Source organism: Amaranthus tricolor, chromosome 17, assembly GCF_026212465.1.
Source record: "Amaranthus tricolor cultivar Red isolate AtriRed21 chromosome 17, ASM2621246v1, whole genome shotgun sequence".
Lineage (NCBI taxonomy): Eukaryota > Viridiplantae > Streptophyta > Magnoliopsida > Caryophyllales > Amaranthaceae > Amaranthus > Amaranthus tricolor.
Window position 1 is genome coordinate 14387741 of NC_080063.1, and position 23106 is coordinate 14410846.

At 33.6% G+C, this 23106-nt stretch overlaps 2 protein-coding genes, 1 long non-coding RNA gene and 4 other non-coding genes across 7 annotated transcripts; 6 read left to right on the forward strand and 1 right to left on the reverse strand.

Moving 5' to 3' along the window:
- The first annotated feature begins 1393 nt into the window (after positions 1 to 1393).
- LOC130804279 (NADH dehydrogenase [ubiquinone] iron-sulfur protein 7, mitochondrial) lies at positions 1394 to 6816 on the forward strand. The gene is made up of 2 exons (XM_057668665.1): positions 1394 to 1920; positions 6228 to 6816. The coding sequence occupies exons 1-2, from the start codon at positions 1520 to 1522 to the stop codon at positions 6460 to 6462; spliced, it is 636 nt and encodes a 211-aa protein (XP_057524648.1). The 5' UTR covers positions 1394 to 1519; the 3' UTR covers positions 6463 to 6816.
- A 1638-nt stretch (positions 6817 to 8454) lies between these two features.
- Positions 8455 to 15671, forward strand: LOC130803844 (uncharacterized). The gene is made up of 6 exons (XM_057668043.1): positions 8455 to 8833; positions 10422 to 10696; positions 10849 to 10938; positions 11015 to 11086; positions 11179 to 11292; positions 14223 to 15671. The coding sequence occupies exons 1-6, from the start codon at positions 8584 to 8586 to the stop codon at positions 15333 to 15335; spliced, it is 1914 nt and encodes a 637-aa protein (XP_057524026.1). The 5' UTR covers positions 8455 to 8583; the 3' UTR covers positions 15336 to 15671.
- Positions 15672 to 17630: 1959 nt separating this feature from the next.
- LOC130804299 (uncharacterized) lies at positions 17631 to 19499 on the forward strand. Its single transcript, XR_009039998.1, has 2 exons — positions 17631 to 17818; positions 17969 to 19499. It is a non-coding gene; the product is annotated as an uncharacterized LOC130804299 (long non-coding RNA).
- On the forward strand, positions 18675 to 18826 carry LOC130804936 (small nucleolar RNA snoR138). The gene has a single exon (XR_009040114.1). It is a non-coding gene; the product is annotated as a small nucleolar RNA snoR138 (small nucleolar RNA).
- On the forward strand, positions 18866 to 18958 carry LOC130804922 (small nucleolar RNA R24). The gene has a single exon (XR_009040101.1). It is a non-coding gene; the product is annotated as a small nucleolar RNA R24 (small nucleolar RNA).
- Positions 19290 to 19375, forward strand: LOC130804924 (small nucleolar RNA R16). The gene has a single exon (XR_009040103.1). It is a non-coding gene; the product is annotated as a small nucleolar RNA R16 (small nucleolar RNA).
- Positions 19500 to 21864: 2365 nt separating the features above from the next.
- Positions 21865 to 21953, reverse strand: TRNAM-CAU (transfer RNA methionine (anticodon CAU)). Its single transcript is given in 2 exon segments — positions 21865 to 21900; positions 21916 to 21953. It is a non-coding gene; the product is annotated as a tRNA-Met (tRNA).
- Positions 21954 to 23106: the final 1153 nt, after the last annotated feature.

Genomic DNA, 23106 nt, shown 5'->3' on the forward strand with positions numbered 1-23106 from the left:
AACATGTTTGATTGTTGAGTAAAATAATGTTTTTATTGAATATAATTAGACTATTGATGTTTAAAATTTTTTTGATGTATTATAATTTAAGCAAAAAAATAATGCTATAAATTAGTTTTGAACTTATTTTTTTTAAATAAAGGGTCAATTTAAAGTCCGAACCATTTAAAATACCACCCGTTTAAAATACATATATTTAAGGGTTGAATTCAAGCCTCAGACCCACAACTCTAGCTAAATAAAAAAGGCTAGACTTATGGAGGCAAAATTACCTAGAACACAAATTCTTAGATGAGATGGTATATGATCATGTTTATTGAATAGACCCATATATATTTAGTGTGTCTTGGATGAGACGGTTTCAATATGAGATGAATATCCCAATCAACACAATTATAATTTTTTTTTCTCAATGCGCTTAGTACTTGATCTATTTGAGGTCATAATTGATACGTTTAAGGTTAAAGTTGAATTTTTTATAAGTTATAACTGATCATAATTAATCACTTTAAGATCTGAATTGATTATTCTTAGATCAAAATTGAATTTTTTATAACAAAGAAGTTATGAACTCTTGGTCATTTCCAAGAGCATTCATTGAATCAATTGGCAAACATAATTCGAAATCGACACTTCCTCCACATTTACATCTAGGATAAGCAAGCATTACACCTATAACTTTATTTCCAAATCTATTATGAACAGAAATTTGTTGAGAAGAGCAATACCCCTATTATTGATCGATAATTAAAGAGTACAAGTACTCTTATGTTCCATTATTGCATTTAAAACCATCATGTTGCATGAAACAAGAGTACTTATAATGGACAATGTTTTAACACTATTATTGATAGTGTTACATCATTCATTTGTTGCTTGAAATTTAACCATAGACTAATATCATTATATTACATCCATTCTGAAATTGTGAAAAAAATCATATTTAGGTAGATCAATTTAACGTCAAAATTGATCAATTTCAGGTCAAAAATAATTTTTTTTATCATAATTGATCTATTTAAGGTTTACTTTAAGTTAAAATTGATACCTTTAAGGTCAAAATTGATACATTTAAGGTCAATATTGATACATTTAAGGTCAATATTGATTAAAAGCCCAGAAAATGGAAAACTAAGGGAAAACAAGTGAGGTTGTTACACGCTTGAATTGTGCCGTCCAAATTGATGGCATTATTATGAGATCGTCTCGTCCAAATTTTTGTAAATTCTTACAAAGGATGGTATATGATCTTCTCCATTTAGATGACATGTATACATTTAATATTTAAAATAATTCTTTATAATTTTAAAATAATCAATTAAAAAAATAAACTAATTTTCTGCTTGTTTCTTGATAGACGATATCAAGACAAGTCGTACTTAGAACGTCCTCCCATTCCCAGGTTACAGGGCAAAAAGACCACCTCCAAAAATAAACCGACCCATTCTCCATTTCTCATATAAAACAATAAAAAGCTCTACCTTGCAAATCCTTCTCTCTCTTCTCATCTTCTGCAACGATGGCGCTCTTAGCTCGAGCCGCAACACGAAACACCGCCATTAAAGCCCTTCAACCTATTTCCTCAACCATCACATCTTCCTTCCACACTACTCTTCCTTCTTCTTCCTCCGCGACAACAACGCAACCAACTACCTATGGAAAAGCCCCTCCTCCAGCATTACCCAAGGCGGCGGAGTACGTCATCTCCAAAGTTGATGATCTTATGAATTGGGCTCGCCGCGGGTCTATTTGGCCCATGACTTTTGGGCTTGCTTGCTGTGCTGTTGAGATGATGCACACCGGTGCTGCCCGTTACGATCTGGATCGATTCGGTATCATTTTTAGGCCTAGTCCTCGTCAGTCTGATTGTATGATTGTTGCTGGTACTCTTACTAATAAGATGGCTCCTGCTCTTCGCAAGTATGTCTATTTCTTTCTCTTTTGATTATTCGATTTAACTTTTTCCAATCTGTTTTGATTTGATATTTTAGGGTTTCATTAATTGTTGGGTTAGGGTTCGGGATTTTTTAGGTTGCTTTGAAGAATAAGGCTTCGTGGATTAATTTGGCATGTTGTAAAGTTGTGTATTTTGTTGAGACTTGCACATTTCTTCATGTAACAAAATTTAAAATTTCTGCAGAATTGGGGCTATAATGATGGGTAAAGTCGAAGTTACTGGTATAAAGGGTATTGATTTTTAAATCAAGATCAGATACAGGACTAGTGAAAACAATAAATGTTTTCAGTAACCATGGCGAGGGATAAAAATTTTGATACTCTATTATGTTTAGTTAAGTGGGAAATGTGTTCTAAGTTGAGCTAGTTTTTGTTGATTCTCAGAAATAATCTAGTTTTGGTGCGATTTATTGTATGGCTAGTGAGAATATATATGAGGATGGACTTCTGTATGCTATATAGAATATACTTGTATTTATCATGAAATGGATTTGAGCTTGATAAGTTATCTGATTGAATCCAAACACGAAGAAGGATTACAAACTTGAGGAACGATGATAATATAAAAACTTTAAGCTTGTTATCATTTCTGACTTCTGGATTGTCTCTTTTGCAGCATGAGGGTGTACTGCCTTTTGTTATTCTCTCTTAATCTCCTTGCTGTTCTAAAATAATTTGAAGGTGTGGATTAATGGGTAGGTTAGTGTAATGGTAATGGCGGGGTATGCTTGATAGGTCTTGGACAGGTCAATATAGGGTTACGTTTATAGGGGCTGAATACTGATTAAGGGTCGATCAAACATCTATAAATCCTTGGCCCCCATCAAAATAAGGTTCATGTCTTAGAGTCCTAGTATACTTAAGTTTGTCAAATGTTTTTTTGTTCACTTTGAAGTGGCAACAACCAGCAAGGGCAAGTTAGCTATCAAGAGTCTGTTACAAAAAACATTTTTGTTATTACGAAGGTACTGATTGCTTATATCCTATCTCTGAAACCCAAGCCACTTAATGATATTGAAGTAATGGAATATTGTGGTGTTGTTCGAAGGGGCAACAAGAGGTACAAATGTACAATACGTACAATGTACCATAAAACTAAAAAGATTCGAATCCCGCTCCCACTTTGCATTCTGCATGCTCCTAACCCCAACGGTGAACTAAGATTTTAAGTTGACCTACTATCAGGTTGCCCTGTTAATGACCCGCATTGACCGACCTGACCTACCAAATCCTGACATGACGATAAGCCGATAACCAGGTGTAGGCTTTTCGTTAGTCTTGTGGATGGTGTTTGAAGTTTACAGAAAGGTTGTATTTTTATTTTTTAGGTAATGGTTCAAGTAAGCTGTTTCAACATTATCTGAATCTGTGTAAGCTATGTCCTTCCATTATAGGATGAGTCATCATATTTGTTCTACCATTCTTGATTAGAATAAATTGTAGCTTTCTTTGATGATGAACTGATGGGCTTGGTGTTTGTTGTGAGGTTTTGATGGTGTCAAGAAACTGAAAATTATATTTTATGAAAAGTTTGCTTTGTCTTGCTGATAACAAAAAATGTGGCTTAATAAATTCTTATTGTGCTGATCGAATGTAGCATAGTACTTGGGGTGTGGGACGTAACCCTATTCCACGAATCTGAAATGCCCGTCCTAACAAAATGCGACTCGAATCTCTCATTCAACCAATTTTGTAAAAGGTTTTTTGGCCTCCATTAACAAATTTAAGGTGAGGGAAAGAAGGAAATTGAAGAGATAATGTCTCAAATTGTAGAAGTATGTTTAAAAACAAGTTTTTAAAGCACGACAGTTTTTTAAAGCACAAAGGTTAATTTCATTATTTTTAATATTAACTTTACTTTCTCTACATTTTGTTTTTAGTACCTAGTCCTTCTCCACTCTAGATTGCATTCCACTTTCCTGTTCTATTCTCGTCTCACATGCCAAAATGAATTGTGTTTCGGCCTTCGGATAACAACAAAATGTAGTATTTGCCTTTCCTTATCTGTAGAATTCTAAAGGTGATTTTTACTCTAAGCCATTTTTGTATTTTAATATGAGTTTACAATGGGGTTTATGTGTAACACAATGTTTCTCAATACTTGTGTTGGTGATCTTGTAGGGCATTATGGCTTTGAATATGAAATCCAAGCCTTAGAGTATGCTTTGTTGACTGTTTTCCATTTATCAAAAGTTTGACAGGGGTCCTTGTATTATTGTGTTTAAAAAAATAGAAGACTGGGATATATGATCTAATATGAAGAGTATGTAGTCTTTCTGGGTCCTTCGTATAAAGTTAATCGCGAAGATATGATATTATTTTTATCTACAAGCTTGTCACTTATGCTTATAACATGTCAACTTATCATACTAGATTTTGGAGGGCTTTACTATACTAGTTTTTTCCTCTATTAATTGTAGCAAAAAGACCAACATTTATGCGTCTACTACCTGGTTTCATTGACTGAATTGATCTAAACTTTTTTAAGCAGTGATTCTAGCTAGTAGCTACTTATCATTCTTGATGTTTTTCCTTCTTGTGCCACTTTATTTGTGTAGTTTGGTTTGGTAGATTAAAAGTAGTACATAATGCTATCTCAAACTAGGGTGATGGTTGTGGTCAGGGCATGCAACAACAATTTACAATTTGGATCGAGACTGTAAATTTCTTCCCCTCTTTCATTGTCATTAAAAGTAGACTAGTTAAAGTTAAGGTAGTTTTGGGCAATTATAGGGCCCTGATTGAAAGATTTATGAGTTGGAGTCTTATGGAGAGAACTTTTAATTGAAAATTTCATGCGGAATGTGGACAATGGACACATGAATAGTTGGTGTATGCTCAAGTTGGATTAGTATTAGAGTGGATCAAAGTATGAACTTCACATTTTCCTATTTTTTTATTTCCATGTAACCGATCATATGTTGGGATTAGAACTTGAGCATTGTTGCTGATTGAAAAGGAAAATTGCATTATTGTAGTGGAGGCTTGGAAGTTATGTTGGTGGTCTCGTGGAGAAAGATGAACTTAATTTTTGGGGTTGTTCTTGGCGGTTGGTGCTTATGTGGTTGTTCAAGGGGATGACGGTTGTAGATATTAACCTTATTATATCAACAACACAACAATCCATTACCCAATGTCATTAAGTGGCTCCCACCCAGGTGGGTTTGGGGATTTGAAGTGTGCAGTCTTATCCTAGTTAGTGATAACACTAACAAAGAGGTTATTTTCGATTGACCATTTATAGCAAACATCATGTGCAACTTCACATAAATAAGAAGTGTACGTGATTTAATGAATCATTTTAATATAGTTCATTGTAATCCGAAATATAAAATTAGATATCTTTGTCCCCATCGAGATGAGGGATATATTTACCTTATTATATCCTTTTTAAATCTTTGGATCTAAATAAATCCTTTTTTAAAACCTTTGGATCCAAGGGTGCATATTAATACGAAGTCACCTCCTTCCTGGAATTTGAAATTTTATGGTGGTGGTCATAGAAAAATTTTGCGCCAAGAGTGGATGTGGATTTGCTGAATCCAAAGCTTATTAGATGAACGAATTGTTTAGGGATCTTTCAACGTGTAGGTATGCTATCCCAATCTAGGCTGTCAATGATGGTCAAGACGATGTAGCAGAATGTTATAAGTTGAAAGAGAAAGATTGTAAGTTTACTTGTTAGCATTGCGTGGAGATGGAAATAATGTGAAGTTAGCTCTTAGCAAGGTGCAAGGCTTTGAAATAAAAACCGGTAGTGTGAACCCATCCCATAGAAAAAATTATTAGAAAAGAGTTCATGTGGAAACAATAACAACTGCTGATGCAGCTTAAAGCCCAAAAGACTCCCTTAGTGTCTGATTTGACCTTTGTCACCTTCGATCTAGTTCAGCAAATTACCTGTCAAAATAATTAATGGGCAAAGCAGGCTCCCCAAATCACTCTTGGTTTCCCACTTATCTCAACATGCTATAACCTAACTGTAATTGTTAATACAATCCCTTACAGAGAACACTTTCGTGAGTCTTGTTTGTTACATAGGGCAATGCTTTTGCTATCTTGTGCCATTTTTTATCCTTCAGTATTTAGTTCTCTGTTAATAATTGTTTCGTCAGTGAGATCATAATTTGCTTTATGCTGCTTGTTTAGTACATACAAATGATCGACATTGTGATTGAAAGCATCACAGTGAACCTAGGTTTGTATTAAGTAGTTCTAAGTTCTAACGTGTTTAACAGAAGTCCTGAATTCATGTCTTGGAAACCTTTCAGGGTTTATGATCAGATGCCTGAGCCTAGGTGGGTTATATCTATGGGAAGCTGTGCAAATGGAGGTGGATACTACCATTATTCATACTCTGTTGTCCGAGGTTGTGATCGGATTGTTCCAGTGGATATCTATGTCCCTGGTTGCCCACCAACAGCTGAGGCTTTGCTTTATGGACTTCTACAGCTACAGAAGAAGATCAACAGACGCAAGGATTTCCTTCATTGGTGGACTAAGTGAGCAGATTCTGCTTCTATTTCTTTGCGCGGCCAGTATGAACCGAGAATAATTTGTGTAGTAAGCTGGCTTGTTATGACCAAGGTTTGATTAATACGTCTAAAAAAGTCCCTTGAAATTGCTGTAAAGTTTCAAGCTCAGTTGTGTTTTATTTTGTATCTGATGACTGATTATTTGATCTTTTATAGTTTCCTTCAGTTCCAACAGATTCTTAAATGAGATGATCCTATAATGTTTTTGTGTTTTGGCTGAAGTGAAGCTATCTTTTAATTATCTATTTTGGGAACATTGAAGAGAACTTCTGAAGAATTCGATTTCGATCTCTTCCAACTTGAATAAAGATTATTTAGCTTTGTACTTTGTTTGTTGTTCGGGTATTATTCTAAAGAATTATTGAATGTTGGCATTCACGAGTTCCAACCATGGCCGATTACCTTGGACGTATGAATTGATTACTTATTGTGTATGATTCACGTTAGTAATGAGTAGCTTGAAAGCTATTTTTATTAAGAATTCTCGGAGACCTAGCCCGCCCTTGGGATGATGAACCATACCACCTTAACCAACCTCTCTCATTTAAACTAAAATCACTTATTTGTTTCTCCATAAATCGATCTTGTACTTATAGATTTTGTATCTACAGATGGTTGGTATCATTAACTACCAACTTTATATATAAATTCGCTGATAGAAAATCAAATAACCAATTTGACCCGATTTTCAAATATAATTTACAATTATGTAAAAAGTGATGTGAACAAAAATCGATTTTAAAATGATCTGAAATACATAACCCGAAAGTAACCTAATAACTTGAATGAACACCTTTATTCAGACCTCATTTAAATAGAAATATTATGATTTTTGAATTTTAAACAAACCAATATCTTGACAAGTCTTAACAAACAAAATACTTGATTAAGCATAAGGATTAGTTTAATTTATATATAATATAAGGAGAAAGGTTGGTAAATGGGTTTGCATGTTTAAAGAACTAGTCTCATGTAAGATGATATAAAAGAATCGGAGAAAAGAAAACTGAGCTTGAGAGACAAAGAATTTATGGATAAATTGATTGATGCTAAATGAAATTATTTACTTTGGTCGTTTTATATTGACGAATGGAGGAAAACAATGTTTTTTGTGGTCTATTTTATGGAGATATTTTTTCTACTTGATTTTTTTTTTTTTCAAATTGAATTATTTTTGTAGTTTTATTAGGGTGGGATCTACATTTTGAGTATTAGTTTGAATAAGAGATCAATTCTTTAAACAATGATGAAGAATGAAAAATTTTACTTCTTTTATAATTTAGGTAATAAAAGATATATAGAGAGATAGTATAATATTTAACTGAATTAATTTTGTCGGAGTATAAAAATTATGCTGAATAAATAAGATGAGTGCATTGAAAAAAAAGTATTTTGCCTGTAGTATAAGAATTTAAATTTCTTTAAAAAGTTAAAATAAATTGTGTTTAATTGTTAATTTTAAATTTTTACGGTCAACCAAATAATAAATTTTGATTCATATAAAATTACGAGGGAAAATAAATTGGAAAAATTAAATAATACAATATTTTGTTAATTTTTCTACAATAATATCAACTTTGATTAAATAACATCATTTTAGGGGGTTTTTTCATAGAATAATATCAACTTTAGTCTATTTAGTTAATTAACTATTTTTTGTTATATAATCTCATATAGTTTAATTTTTAATATATTACGAATATTCTAGGGAAACATCCTCTAAATTGTATTATTCATAATTGATTAAAAATATGTATTATAGTAAAAAAATAAGTAAAAAATTATATTGTTTCTTATCATTTTTCCAATTAAATTTTAATATAGTGTATATTCCCATAAATATTTAATTTTAATGACAACTAAAGACGTCTACACCGAAAAAGATCACGACTTAGGAGTATCGAGTTTTTGATGTACCTGAAAAAATAAATAAAAATATTATAAAAACCGACAGGGCTTTATAATCGCTCCCAAATAACCTATCTTTTCTGGGTTAGGGTTTTTGCTTCCTCTCGTGTTCTCTTCTCATATCCACCCTTTTTCATCCTCTCTTCTTCCTCCATCACTTTAAATCTCCTGATTTTTCTTAAAAATGGCGGAAGAAGCTCAATACGATTCGCACAAGAGAAAGTACGATGAAGAAGCTACTCCACCTCGTTCGCGACGCCCTTCAGGATTTTCAGACGGTCCTCCTCCATCAGCAGCGCCTTACGGCTACGTTCCTCCTCCTTTGGAAGATTTTGAACTTGCTAAGCAGAAGATTCAAGAGCTTGCAAATCTAGCTAAGCGTTCCAAGTTCGAGAATGGCGCTTATCCTTCCAATCTTAACGCTTTATCATCAGGTAAATCTTGCGTTTTTATTCCATCATGTAATTTTTGTTCTAATTTTTCATTCTGCGCTAGTTTTTGTGTCGTCAATGATAATATATTTTACCGCTAGAATTAATGGGTATTTAGTAGGTTTTTTAAACCTGATTATGAGAATTATGTTTATGCTTGGTCCTGCTAGTGGTGAAGCCAATCGGAAAGATAAATCTTCTTGTGATTCTTTTTGAACGTTACTGTATTAATTTTGAATTATTCATCGTTTCAATATCAACGCATCCTCAACAATGCATGGTTTGTGAAACATCAAGAGTGTTTGCATTAATTATTTAATTTTCAACTCAGTCATTGAACATTGCTATGTTTTTAATGGCTGATCTTTAATTAATATAACTCTTACACATTATCAAACAAAAAGAACTCTTACTCTATATTTGGATAAAACTTTTAGGAGGGAAAGGAAAAGAAAAAAAGGCGGAGGGAAGAAAAAGGAAGGGGATAGAATGACAGGAAAAGCTTCTGTTGTTTGTTTAAGAGGGAAACGAAGGGAGAGGAAGAGAAAAACTATTTTACTTCCAAATCTTTCCACTTTTGGATAGATTTGGTCTCCCTTCAAATCCGATCTCTACCCTCCATATTTGTCACCCGAACAAAGTGTATCCCCCTAAATCCCCCCTTTCTTTTCCTTCACATTTCTCCAATCCAAACTTTTCCTTCCAATTCCTTCATTCCAAATTAAGTGTTATGTTCCATGGCTTTGTTAAATTTTGCATGTTTTTGTCCTTTTGTTCCGAACACTTTAAGAACTCATCTTTCCAGGCGTGTGAACAACATTCAAGAAACTATTGAAATGTGATCTCTTATTGGTAATTGAAACAGAAAATTAAGGAGGAAAATTGATGTATATAGTGGTAGTCATGACTTGCTAAGTCCTGAGTCTGAAGCATAGAGCTCATTTATTCTTCCAGGACTATTCTTTCTTTGCACTGCATAAAGAAGTTGCAACTGAATAATGATTTGTTTTTAAATTTTCAACCGACATATGATATACATGTATCAGTTTTTCTATCTATACCAGGTTGATAAAAATGATCTAATTAAATTCATTATCTTGACATTTAAAGTCTATATTGATTAAAGAGGAGACCAGTGTTGGATTAGGCCGGATTTGAAGTGAAAGAGGGATCCCTTGGTGAAATGGCAACTGATATGAATGTTATATTGAGTGTAGTTCTTGACCTTTGCTTTAGGGAGGTGGAGAGGGGGTAACTGTAAGCAGTGCAGAATGGAGACGTTGAGGTCTTCCAAGCCTTAATCTAAGGTTCTGTTGTTATGCTTTGTAAGTATGCTATCTGTCATAATTGTGCTTTTCCATGAAAGGGAGAGTATATTGGACAAAGAAGATTATACTTCCCATCAACTGCAACTTTATGTTCGTTTTTTTTGTTGTGTAATAGTTGTAGATGAGTTTTTGCTTATTTATCCATTATGAAAATATGATTTGCTATGTTGTATCTTTGTGCAATATGATTGACCTGGGTAAGTATCTTGTGTCTGATGTTGTTGATTGTGTAGTCTTTTAACCATTGTTGCTTTGCTTTATAGATCACAAGCCTTTGGCGTCTAATATTCAAGTTGGAAGCACAGCACCTAGCTACTCTGGTAGCAAAAAGATTGAAATACCCAACGGACGGGTTGGTGTTATCATTGGTAGAGCCGGGGACACCATAAAGAACCTTCAGCTTCAATCCGGAGCAAGGATCCAGGTGACTAGAGATGCAGAACATGATCCAAATATGCAAAGCAGAACAGTTGAGCTAATGGGAAATCAAGATCAAATTGCAAAGGCTGAACAACTCATTAACCAGGTTCTTGCCGAGGTAAAGCCACTTGTATTTGCTATTTTCGCAATGTTAAATGTTTTGCTTTAACTAGTTGATTTAGTTTGGAGTTATAGTTTGAAAATATAGTTTCTATGATAATGCATTAGATTTGTGTTGCTGAAAGGGTGTGTGTTGATATTATATGTTAGGCTGATGCTGGAGGTCCTGGCGCTGTTTCAAGGAGGTTTTCAGGAGCACCCGGGTCTGAACCTCTTGTCTTGAAGGTCCCAAACAATAAGGTAGCATTGTTAATCATATGATTGAAAGGTAAATGCTTGATTAGTAGACAAGGGATCTGAATTTTCAATCTCCCAGGTTGGTTTGGTGATTGGGAAAGGAGGTGAGACCATAAAGAACATACAATCCAGATCAGGAGCAAGAGTTCAGGTTGATGGAGGAATTAATGACATTCATCTATTATGTTCTGTTTATCTGTGTATAATCTGACAGTCATATTTAACTTGCCCAATTTCTTGCAGGTTATACCATTGCATCTTCCCCCTGGTGATGCACCTATGGAAAGAACAGTACAGATTGACGGTACCAGTGAGCAAATTGAGATTGCAAAACAAATGGTTAATGAGGTTATTGAGGTATGGATGATTATGCTTTGCTTGGTAAAGCATGTTCCCTTTAGTCTGTATATTGTCTTTCAGGGAGGTTATCCAAATATTATCACCATATATAATATGTTTTTCTCTGCTATATGCTGTTTTATGGAATTTGTTCTTTTCCACTTTCCATCTTGCGACTAGACACTGTCATATTACTATCTTTAATAGCATATCTGTTTCTGTTGTATTGCAATTGTTTTATCCTTGCTGCAATGTGCTTTGCATCTTCATGTTTATCGATGTTGCAACATGTTGGAAATAATGTTTAACCCGGTAGCTTCTTTTATGCTTATTTGACATAGCTGGTGATGTGGAATATTAATTTTTCCAACTTCCTCGCCAATTATTTAGAAGGGGCACGCACATGGTTTGGTTTTCCCCTGTAGAAAAATGTGTTAAGGCCTGTTGTAAATCATTTATCTTTATAAAGTTTTCGGAAAGAAGAGAGTAATTTCCCTTTTGTTGTCAGATCTTGAAATTTCTTGATTAGAAGTGTGACCAGTTTTAAATCCTCAAATACCCTTTATCTTACACGACTTATATGAACTTGAAACTGGCTGTCTATTGTGAAACCCAATGGGGACAAAGTTGGTTGATTATTCAACTGTTAACAACAGGATATTTGGGGACGAAAAACTCATTTTGTTATTCATATGTGGATTTTTTTGTGTAAGTTTAATTGTTATCAGTGTGTCAATAATGTCTTGTCTATTATTTAGATTTCTGACATATGGTATTGGTCCATTTGGGTAATTAAAATTGTTAAGCCGTGGAAGGTGATGTTTTAAGCGATTGTTTACACCTTTTTATTGAGGTTTTGGGATAATTGGTTTGTTTTCGAATGGTTAGCATCTTAATCGTCAATTTCTTATACAAGTCGTCATTACTTTTAGCTATGCTCCAAGATTGTATGTTTTATTATCATATAGAATGATTTGAGGCAGATAGGTGTCAAGAGAACTTTTTTGGCATTTCCCTCCACAAGATAACTTGAAGGGCTGCATGAGAAAACTCGTCAAGGAAGCTATGTCACTGGTGTTAGTAAGTTGTATTTTTGGCTCCATATTGATTTATTGGATATGCAGTACATGAGACAAGTTATGAAGTACTGTTTTCTCCTGAGAGATGTATATCTGGGTAGAATATTAATTAATCATAAAGCTTTAGTTTGTGCTATCCTTGAAATGCTTGTGAGCTGGATATTGCCCAACTGACTTCTAGGAACTTTTGTCGGGTAGGATATTTTGTTGACACCAACGTTAATTTGGCTGTTTTGGTGTTGCTGCAGCCTAGCTTTGGTATGGTTCTTTATCTATGTATAATAAAAATGTCATCTTAATCAAGGTACTATCCTGTTTGTTAGAGGTTTAAGGCTCATAGAATTGAAATTTTTTATTGATGAAAAAAAGTTGACTACCTTCCATACATGTTGCTGTTATCTGGCCAGGTAGTGGTTATGAAGAACATATGAACTATTATTTTTACAGATTATCTGCTTGTATCTGTTTCGTCAACCCAAGTTCATCCAACTCTTTATTGGTGCTGTTCAATTATAGGATATGTGAGCTTAGAAATCATTTATTGTTATTTACTGTGTAGCAGATACTACAAAGGAAATTCAAACTAATTTTGGTACACTAAATTTTCCGTGGGCTTGTATTTCTTATTGAGCCCCTTTTTTACAATACATTATTTGATGATGATCTTTGAAGCTGTTGTGCGGACCCCATATAATCATGTTTTATGCCCATTGCTTGTTTAGTTTATATGCGATTATATTGTAATATACCATGTACTCTTATAACTTGACTCCTTTTTACTCACAGTACTAATGGCTACGAGCTTGTGGTATTAATTGATGTTTGTTTTAAGTATATAACTCTCTTTATTATAAGTCTACACTAACACAACTACTAGATAAATATTCACTTTAATTTAGAGCAAATGGTTCATTTTCTTTTTTTTTTTAGGTCAGTTCACCCCCAATCGCCCCTTTCTATTTTAAGGTAATGATTTTTGACACGTGGACACTTTTTTGTTGTGGTCCACTCCTTATGTTGTACATGTGGACACCTTTTTGTGGTGATCCCTTCTTTAATTTGTACATGTGGAAACTTTTTCATTGTGGTCCGCATCTAATTTGTAGATGTAAACACCTTTTTAGTGTGATCCCCTTTTTTGCCTAAATATTTGTGCAAATCTCCAATGAGACCTTTGCTTTGAATTGGAGGGAGTATTATTTACTTCTGTTGCAGAGTTTTAATGTTAATTTTTTTACCTTTATGAAGACCAGTATCTTCATAGTTTTTTGATTTTAGATTATAATAGACTAGTAATTTATTTGAAGTTCCAGATTTTTTTTGCAATCAAGGATCAACTGGAAACAACCTCTTTTTCATTACATGTCTAAGGTTGCATATAATTGACTCCCAAAGCCTTGCCTAGGCAGGAGCTACTTGGCATTGAAATAGTGCATGTTGTACGAAGACATATTTCTTGCAACTGTTGAGCTTGTCCCTTGCAGCCATTATTATAAAATCCGATTTTGACTGCTGCTAGTCTATTTATATGTTTATATGTTGGTGCTTCTATGGTTTGTATATTGCTTGTACCCTTGAATTTTTAATAGGCAGTGGTTGGGCACCCGCTGGAGTAAGTGAACACTACTACAGACTAGTACGGTATGTAGGCGTCTAACCCTCTTGATAATTAATTATGACTTTGAATAGGTACATACTAATAGCTTCACAATTTATTAGTAACTTTTTGTTTATAATGCTTATTTTGTTACTGAGCTTAATATTTGTCATGCTTTCACCAAACCGTTCAATCACTTCTATGCTGTTTTTGTGCAGTTTATCATTGTTTTTTTGGTATTGGGCTAATATGAGTACATAAATTCCTTGCAGAATCGCGTTAGAAATCCAGGAATGAATGAAGGATACCCTCAGCAAAACTATCAAGCACGTCCTCCTACGAATTGGGCCCCTCCACCGTCCCAGATGCAGCAAGCCACTGGTTATGGCCACATGCAGCCATCTGGGGCTTATCCTGGTGCGTCCTCCCAATACAATCAGCAACCTTACCCTAGCTATCCTCCACAAAACTGGGATCAGTCAAGTGCTCCTCAAAGCCAGCAGCCTCCTCAAGCAACTGGATATGATTACTATGGCCAACAGCAACCCCAATCTCAGCAGCAGCCGCAGCATCAGCCTTACAATGGGTCTCAAAGTGGCAACACTGGTTACAACTACAATCAGCCTCCAACATCTGGTGGATATAGCCAACAAGGGTATTCTCAGGATGGATATGGAGCTGGGTACCCAGGTTATGGCCAGCCACCTGTAAATGCTCAAGGTGGTTATGGAACCACTCCTGGTTACAGTACTCCTGGTTATGGTACAGCCAACCCTCCAACTCAAGAAGGCCACCCTGCAACGTATGGAACCCAAGGTGATGCTGCTCAAGCAGCAGCATCAGGACAATCTCAACAGGGATACATGGCAAGCCAGCCTAGCTCTAACCCTCCCTACTCAACTCAGCCTGGTTATGGAGTGCCTCCAACCTCACAACCCGGTTATGGGAATCTGCCTCAGGGAGGAGCGTATGGTTCTGGATATGGTCCGCTTCAGGGCCAAAAAACACCACCAAATCCATCAGCGTATGGTCAGCCTCAACAGTCACCATCTCAAGGAGCAGGTTATGCTCCACCTGCTACCAGTCAACCTGGATATCCACCTGTTCAACCTTCTGCTCAATCAGGTGCTGCTGCATATGGAGCTGCTGCTCAGCCAGGTGCTACTGCTGCATACGGAACTGCTGCTCAGCCAGGTGCTTATCCTCAAGCATACGGGGCACCACCTGCAACTGCACAGAGCTATCCACAGCAATCATACTATGGTGGTGCTTATTCTCAGCCTGCTGCATATCCAGCTGACGATAGTGCGGTGTCTGCTGCTCCTGCTTCTCAACCTCCTGCTCAATCAAATGGAGCTGCCAAAGGTTCACCTCAAAGCTTGTGATCTGTGAGCAAGAGAAGCAGCCCCTGATGAGGAGAGTTGGAGTTGATTCTCGGCCTTGCTTTAGGTGTTACTTGGTTCCGTTCTAAAACACATTTGCCGCTTTGTAAAATTTTGAATGGTTATCTTAGTTTCTTTTGTACGATAATGATTACTATGTGGGTTTTGCTTTCTCTTTTATGTGACTCTTTTCTCATGGAAGTTGGTTCTTTAGAGGGAAAAAGGAGGATATTTTATTTAGAATTTGGTTGTACCTAAACTTTCTTCAGAAGCTTATCTGTTTCTTCCTTAACGAGAGGTGATCTTTATCATTATTAATCAGTGATTCTGATTGACAAACTTTTTGTTTCTTAGATGAGCGTAATCATGTTTATAATCTGTGCGTATTAGTTTGGGTGTTGGAATTAAATGGTGATGATGTTGGTCGTTTGGTTAATCGAATTAAATGGTGATGATGGATGTTCCAAACCTGACCTCATTATTGATCAAATTTCCTTATGCCCTCATATATTCATGGTCACATAATTTTGTTTTTGATGTTCATTAATATAGTTCTTTATTTGGAGTTTTATTAGGTCGTTTAGGATTTATTCCTAGTTTTTATCTGTGACAATTTTGTTTTAATCATTCTTATTAATTAGGAGTATAAATCTATTTCTTTTGTTAATATATGGAGTAGTAGTTTTGAATTGAAATTTATTTTAGGTCAAAATATTAAAAACTATCTATGATATTTTATTGTTTTTTAGTTTTTGACATAAATTAATTTAACGGTATTTTATGTAGGTAGTTTTTAATAAGTTTTTGTTAGTTTATCATAGTTGTAAATTTGTAATAAGTTACGATCCAAGAATATAGCAAGAAAAATGATTTCTTAGGAGCCTCACGCGTGATCATTAAGTGTTAAAGAGATTTTCACAAGTTTAGATTGATTTTAATAGGTTTTACGCCCCTTAGCTTGCATGGATATTAATTTTGAATTTTGATAAGTAATAGTGAAAATTAATTTGAATTGCAACAGCATACTTTTTTAAAAAAAATTTTAGCCCATGATGAATTTAAGTTCGATCACCAAGACCACAATGGATTTGAGTCTTTGATTTTTGTCCACCTTGAAATAAATCAAACAAATGAATTTAAAGGAGAGAGTTAAAGGGAAGGCAGAAAAATTAGTTGTGTCCTTGGAAAAAATAGACTTTAATTTTATTTGGACATGAGAGAGTTAGTGTATGCCATGAGGGAAGAAGTCGGTTAAAAGGAGAAGCAATAAAAAAACACATCTTAAAATCTTATATGAAAAAAGCGATCTATGTTCTAAATGGTAGGAGATGCATTTTTTTTACATGAGAGTTAAGAATAAGAATGGTTATGTATCAGATCTGAGTCGGGTTCAATCAGAACATGACCTACCCATTATTTTTGGTGGATTTGAACCCTTAATTCTAAAGTAGGATTCAAGTTTTACTAAAATAGTGTCTATATGTTATATATAAATTTAAATAAAGTCAAATTAAATACAAAATATGTTTTGAATGAATTAAAAATGATTTTTGATTTGTGTAATAAGTCTGGTCTAACATGTCTAAATTAGACCTTGTGGATTTTAAATGAGTCCAATGAAAAACTTTAGATTAAACATAAGTCTAAATATCATAGAGACAAACCCAATTATATTTTTAGACGAAGACTTAGATTCAGATGCAGATCCATTAGACTAAAAAATGAACCCTTAACTCTAACATTAGAAGCGATTCTCAAAACGGGTCTACTAGAATTTTAAACCCATCAAATCTCTAGTTGAGACTTGAGAGTTGAGGAATTTTTGAAATTGTTGAGCGAAAAAATAAAAAAAATTAATCAAATAAGCGATTTTTTAAACTTTTCCCAAAAGTAAGCGTCCAAACTCCAAAGCTGTGCTTTGGAGCTGTTCGCAGTTACTAACTGCGAACAGCTATAAAAGACAAACTAGCTGTTCGCAGTTGGTAACTGCGAACAACAAAAAGACAAAATAGCTGTTCGCAGTTACTAACTGCGAACAGAAAAAAAAAAAAAAAAAATTATTTATTATTTTTTTTTTTTCTGTTCGCAGTTAGTAACTGCGAACAGCTATTTTGTCTTTTTTGACCTGTTCGCAGTTACTAACTGCGAACAGCTCCAAAGCACAACTTTGCGGTTTGGATGCTTATTTTTGGGAAAAGTTTAAAAAATCGCTTATTTGATTAATTTTTTTTATTTTTTCGCTCAACTTTTTCAAATTTTCGAGAGTTGAGACCACGCATTAGGGTTTTGAGAGAGTCGCTCTCATATTGTTACTCCTATAAATCTAACGCCGTCGTTAAACTCCAGCAACATCCCAAGTCCCTAATTTCTCAGATTTCACCGCCTCCTCTTCTCAAAATCGTCTCTTCTCTATTCTCCCTTCTCATTAGAATGCAAATAGTCAATTTGTTCAATGTAATCCACCATTAACCATTGTCACGATCATGGTACTCTCTCCTTTAAAGTTGTTTGATACGCTTTAACCGTAATTATGAGTATTTTTTTATCACTTTGTGACAAACAAATTGCATCGGAGGAAGTACTAATTTAAAACAGAAATTTTAAATTGAAATTTTCGATCTTTTGGTATTTCACAGGCGTAATCGTCAATCACTCAACTACGGGAACTATATTTAAGGTATATTTTTATTTATTAATCATTGGTTATTTCGTAAATTAAAAAGGTTTTTCATTAATTTGAGAAAATAAATTTTCTTTGGAACAATTTCAGACACGGGTGTTAGTTTCTATTCGATAATTAGCCACCTTTTGCGCGGTGCCTTTACAGTTGCTATTCATCACGATTGAAGGGAACTTTGATTTTGTTTGTATAGTACGCCTCTAACTTTTTAAACAGCTATAATTTTTCCAATTGGAAGAATTCCCAGAAATGAATGGTTTTTTCTGCTTAAATGTATATATTGTATTCAAATGACTCCATCATAAGAGTCAACAGCAAGTGCCTGTTAATGGTAATTTGACTGCCGCTTGGAGCCAATATCAAAACTAGCCAGAGGAAGATTGCTTGTAACTCATGGTTGTTTCATGCCACTATACCTGGCTATATTTCATTGATTAATCTTTCTAGAGATTGTTGCTTCATCTGTGATTGAAATATGAATTGAATTGGTTAGTGGGTCTGTTCTTATTTCATTGCCTTTAAGCCGTAGCTTTGTGATTCCTTGAGTTTCAATTTCATTGATTAAAGGTTCAAGCATTACAATTTCATTGAGATTTGAACCCATTATAAGATCTGATTGTCTGTTGGTTACGTTATTATTAAAATGAGACGGAGGATGCTATATAGCCTTCGAATAGCTGAATGGTTTATCTAATAATCATTTGGTTCAGACAGAGGCTTACATTGGAAAGAAATAAATCCCTTGAACAAATCTGTTTAAGGGTAAGGATTGCTTTTTTGATGCAGTTCTTTTCCTAGATTATTTCAAACATATCCTTTTATCATTTTCATTTGAGGATTGTACTATAATCCTTTGTCAGTGACGAGCCTTTAACATATAAGAAGATCTAACTTTGTGTTAGATCTTCAATGCAATACACTTGTTAACGCTTGGCTTCTGAGATGAACCATCATTTCAAACATTTTGCAAAAAACAATGCTGCATTGCATGCGTCACATCTCCCCTGTATGTGGGTTGTTTTGAGAGATATCTCATGTTTTCGGCAATATATGGTGTTATGATAATCACATATAAATTGGCTTTTATATATTTGATTTGTATTAGTATTGCATCTGATTTACCTACTCTTCAGTTCACTATATTGAGGTGTCTGATGAGATATAGCGGATGCATATAAGAGAAAGGATGGCTTACCAGCCCAAAGCATGGAGCTTTGCTATTGCTCTGGTGTCAAATGGACCTTCCTAAATCCCTATCTTTGTTTTTTATTAGATAATTTGGCAAATGATGAAATAAGTTTTATGCTTAACACTGACATTTTTGAGTGTTGACTACAAACTCCGCTTATTATCTGATGTCATTTTTTAAATCTTGGACTTTTTTTTTGTATTTTTTGAAGTTATTTGATTGGCATATGATGAATGAATCTCTTGAAAATACTTATTCCTACACTCTGAAATTTATTGTTGATTCAGATTTACTCAAATTTCTGATGCCTAGAGACAATTAACTCGAATAGTTAAACTTATCTCTTTTGATCTTATCTTCTTTAATAAGTGTATGGTTTGCTTTTTCAATGTTTTGGCTATTTCAATGGTGAGAATCATAGTGCAAAAAAACAGTTTTGGTTACGGTCGCAAAACGGATTTCACGGTCAATACGTATAATTTTGCGGTCAGTACGGCCTATAATTCGGGTACTGCTTTATGGTGATGTAATCTTGTTTTATCACTATGATGAGAACTCAGAAATAAATCCTGCAATGATGAATAGCTAATTTATGTCTGGACTTCTGAAGTTCGCTAATGAATTAAGTATGCTCTCTCTGAGCAGGATTTTGATATTACAATCAAATTAAGTTATGCATCATGATTTATGAATAATATTATGAAATGTTTGTGATCTACTATTAGCTTTATATTCTGAATTTAATGTTTGTGCACGAGTAGCTAGTCATACAATTTGATGGCACCAGACTTTTAAAGCTAGCATCTTGACTCGCCCGAGCAACAAATGTCTAAAGCTAGCATCTTGCCTGGCTCAAGCTCCAAACAGCTAAAGCTACAATGAGCATCTTGCAAACCTAGCCTTTTACAGCAAGAGGATTCTAGATTTAAAATTCACCGGAACACCTTTTTATGGTATTCATCGGAATTATTGCTAGATGATACTATACCTTAAAATAAAGTACTGGATCCAAATGGATAAACCCACTTTTGTTAGTGGTCAGACATGGAATTTGGTTGAATTCGAACTTGAGAAAAAAAAAGAAGCTATTCTTATGAGAGATTTTCTTTTAAAGATATGATCTCTAAATAAGAAGCCCACCTTCAAATAAGATACGACATCAGATAGAACAATACGTTAAAGTCATTAGCAGGACTTATTAATGTGGTACATCAATTAGTCTTATGAAGTATATGGCTTAGATGGTTGAGAAAGAAATGACATTATACATAGATTTGCTGCTAGCAATTGGTGTAACTTGTCCAATCTGGGATATGTGTTTGTCTAATATATAACATTTTTTAGAATTCAACCAAATCAATTCATATTAATCTTGGCACTATGAGGAACTCTTGAGTATGTCTATTTCTTTGCACATTTTACCAAAACTAGAAATTATTTTGATCAATTTGCTCTAAGGTAATGCATTTATAACATCATTTCCTTCTAATTTTTTGGTTTTTATGTCTCTATTTTTGGACTGATCAGTAAAACATTACACTATTTTACATATTATGTACATTAAATATTCTGACGAGCAGAAGCTTTTGATCTATTGTCTCTCTTTTACTTTGATATATTTGAAAAATGAAGATATTTGATTATCTCATGAAATAGATATTTTTTGCTTATTTTTCTAGCACTCAAATTCCGAAAATATTTTAATGTTATTTTAACAATTGTAATGATTTTTGTTGGAAACATATATGTAGGTATGTATTATTTTCCTAATGGGGCACATAACACGTATATCACATAATCATCAAAATACGTATTTAATTATTGATGACATGAAATTGAAAAGATAATTTAACGTTACTTTTAGTTTTTTACACATTGCAACATCTTTTTTTTTAAACACGGGAGTCACGTTAATCTTAATAAGACCCATATTTCCTAAACTTTGTCGCAATAAGTATGTATTATCTTTTTTTGTCGCGTAAATTAAAAAAAGTTATTAATATCGTTTTCACCCATCTTATCAATTTGTAAGAGATACACAACATAAGCCCTTAATAGTACTTATCTCACATATTTGGTTAAAGTAATTTATGCTCAAATTTAGAAAGAAATAAAATTATGAAAATATATTAGTAATTTTAAATTATATCTCTTTGGGTCAATCCAAACCGAAAATAACCTGATCAAAATTGATTGAACCCGAAACTCGTCCCGAACTTGAGAGCAACTCAAAATTGAATGCTTAGTTCTTCTATTTTTGAAAAAACTTTTATATTTTTTCAATTTTAGTCATGTAAAGATTGGAAATTTAATATGGTCGAATGTATTTACTCAATTTTAATGTTTGTTGATCGAGAGAACAGTGCCCATTGACAATTATGCATCAAGTTCTAATTTTGGTTGTCGCACCTAAATTGCTATTTTTTTAAAAAAATTTTGAATTACATTTTATAATTTTTTTTAATGTTATCTACACATTCGATCTATTTTAAAATCAATTCAATTTTTTCATATTCTCTTTAGTCTATTTCTATTGGATGTAATCTCACTGGGACAGGTGTAATAAGCAAGAGTTCTTGAATTCAATATGAGAGTAAATTTAAGTCAATTGGTCTTTTGAAATTAGTCAGATATTTTTCTTTGAATTTGTGTGAAAAAGAAATTGGGGTGAGAGAGGCTCGAACTCTCGACCTCAGGATCACTCAACTTTTAGCTATGAGACCTACGCGCTAGCCAACTGCGCCACCACCCCACTTATATATTTCATTTTGTAACAATTCAAATATAAATAAGTACTTTATCTCAATTGCGCCAACATTAAAGTAATTGACCATGACCCCTAGTGTTGATTGTCAGTCCTAAAAGAATGCTACATTACAGTTTTCAGACTTTTAAATTTATATAAAGTACATTTATTTGCTTTTTATTTGTCCTCAATTTTAAAAATACTGTATTTTCTCAATTCATCAAACTCAATATTTGTTCAATGTAATTACAACCTATATAATTTTTCGCAAATATTCTAGCTACTATTTTAAATTTTTTGTTGATTAATTTTCAATAAATTATGTAAAATAAAAAAATAAAAAATATATGTTTGACAAGGAGTTAAGTCGGACAAAACGTGCAACTAAGCCTTTTTTAATCTTATTGTTTTTAATTAAAATTTCGATAAATTTAAGATAACAAAATTAAAAAAATTATTTATTTATAATGACATCAGATATAAATATATAAATTTTAATATATGTAAACATTCAACTATATTAATTAAAAAAATACTAAATCAAAAAATTCAACAAATATTATTTATTTATAATAATGACATCAGATATTAATTAAAAAATCATTAAAAAAATTCAACAATCTTAAAGTTATAACCCATTTTCTAAAAAACAACTGTTTAATTAAAGAAAATTTGCTTTAATAGTTATTTCAATATTTTTGATGTTGAATTAACCTTTTATATTGCTTTGATATATAAATTATTAGTTGAGAACGAGTTGAAAATGTATAAAGAAATTAGAGCGATAAAATCCAGTTAAAAACCCAAAAGAAACAACACAATAGAAAAAATGACGATCTTTAGTAATTCAGCGGACATATTTACTTGTAGTAATGGATAGGTAAATTGGTTACACCCTAGAGGTGTTTTTGAGAAAATTGCAAATGTGGAAATTTGGATAGATAATACCCGTGAAAAATGGAGAAAACGTGTTATTGATGAGGTGTTTTTTCAATAGGGGTGATAGCTCGAGAACATGAAGAAAGGTAATTATTGTTGGCTTGCTGAAGCGAGAACTGGTTGGTATGGCGGCGATTTGACGATGGCTGAGGTGAAAGCGGCTGATTGCACTATTTTTCTGGCCTTCGCATGGTTGGAGGAACATCACCATGGAAGCCAA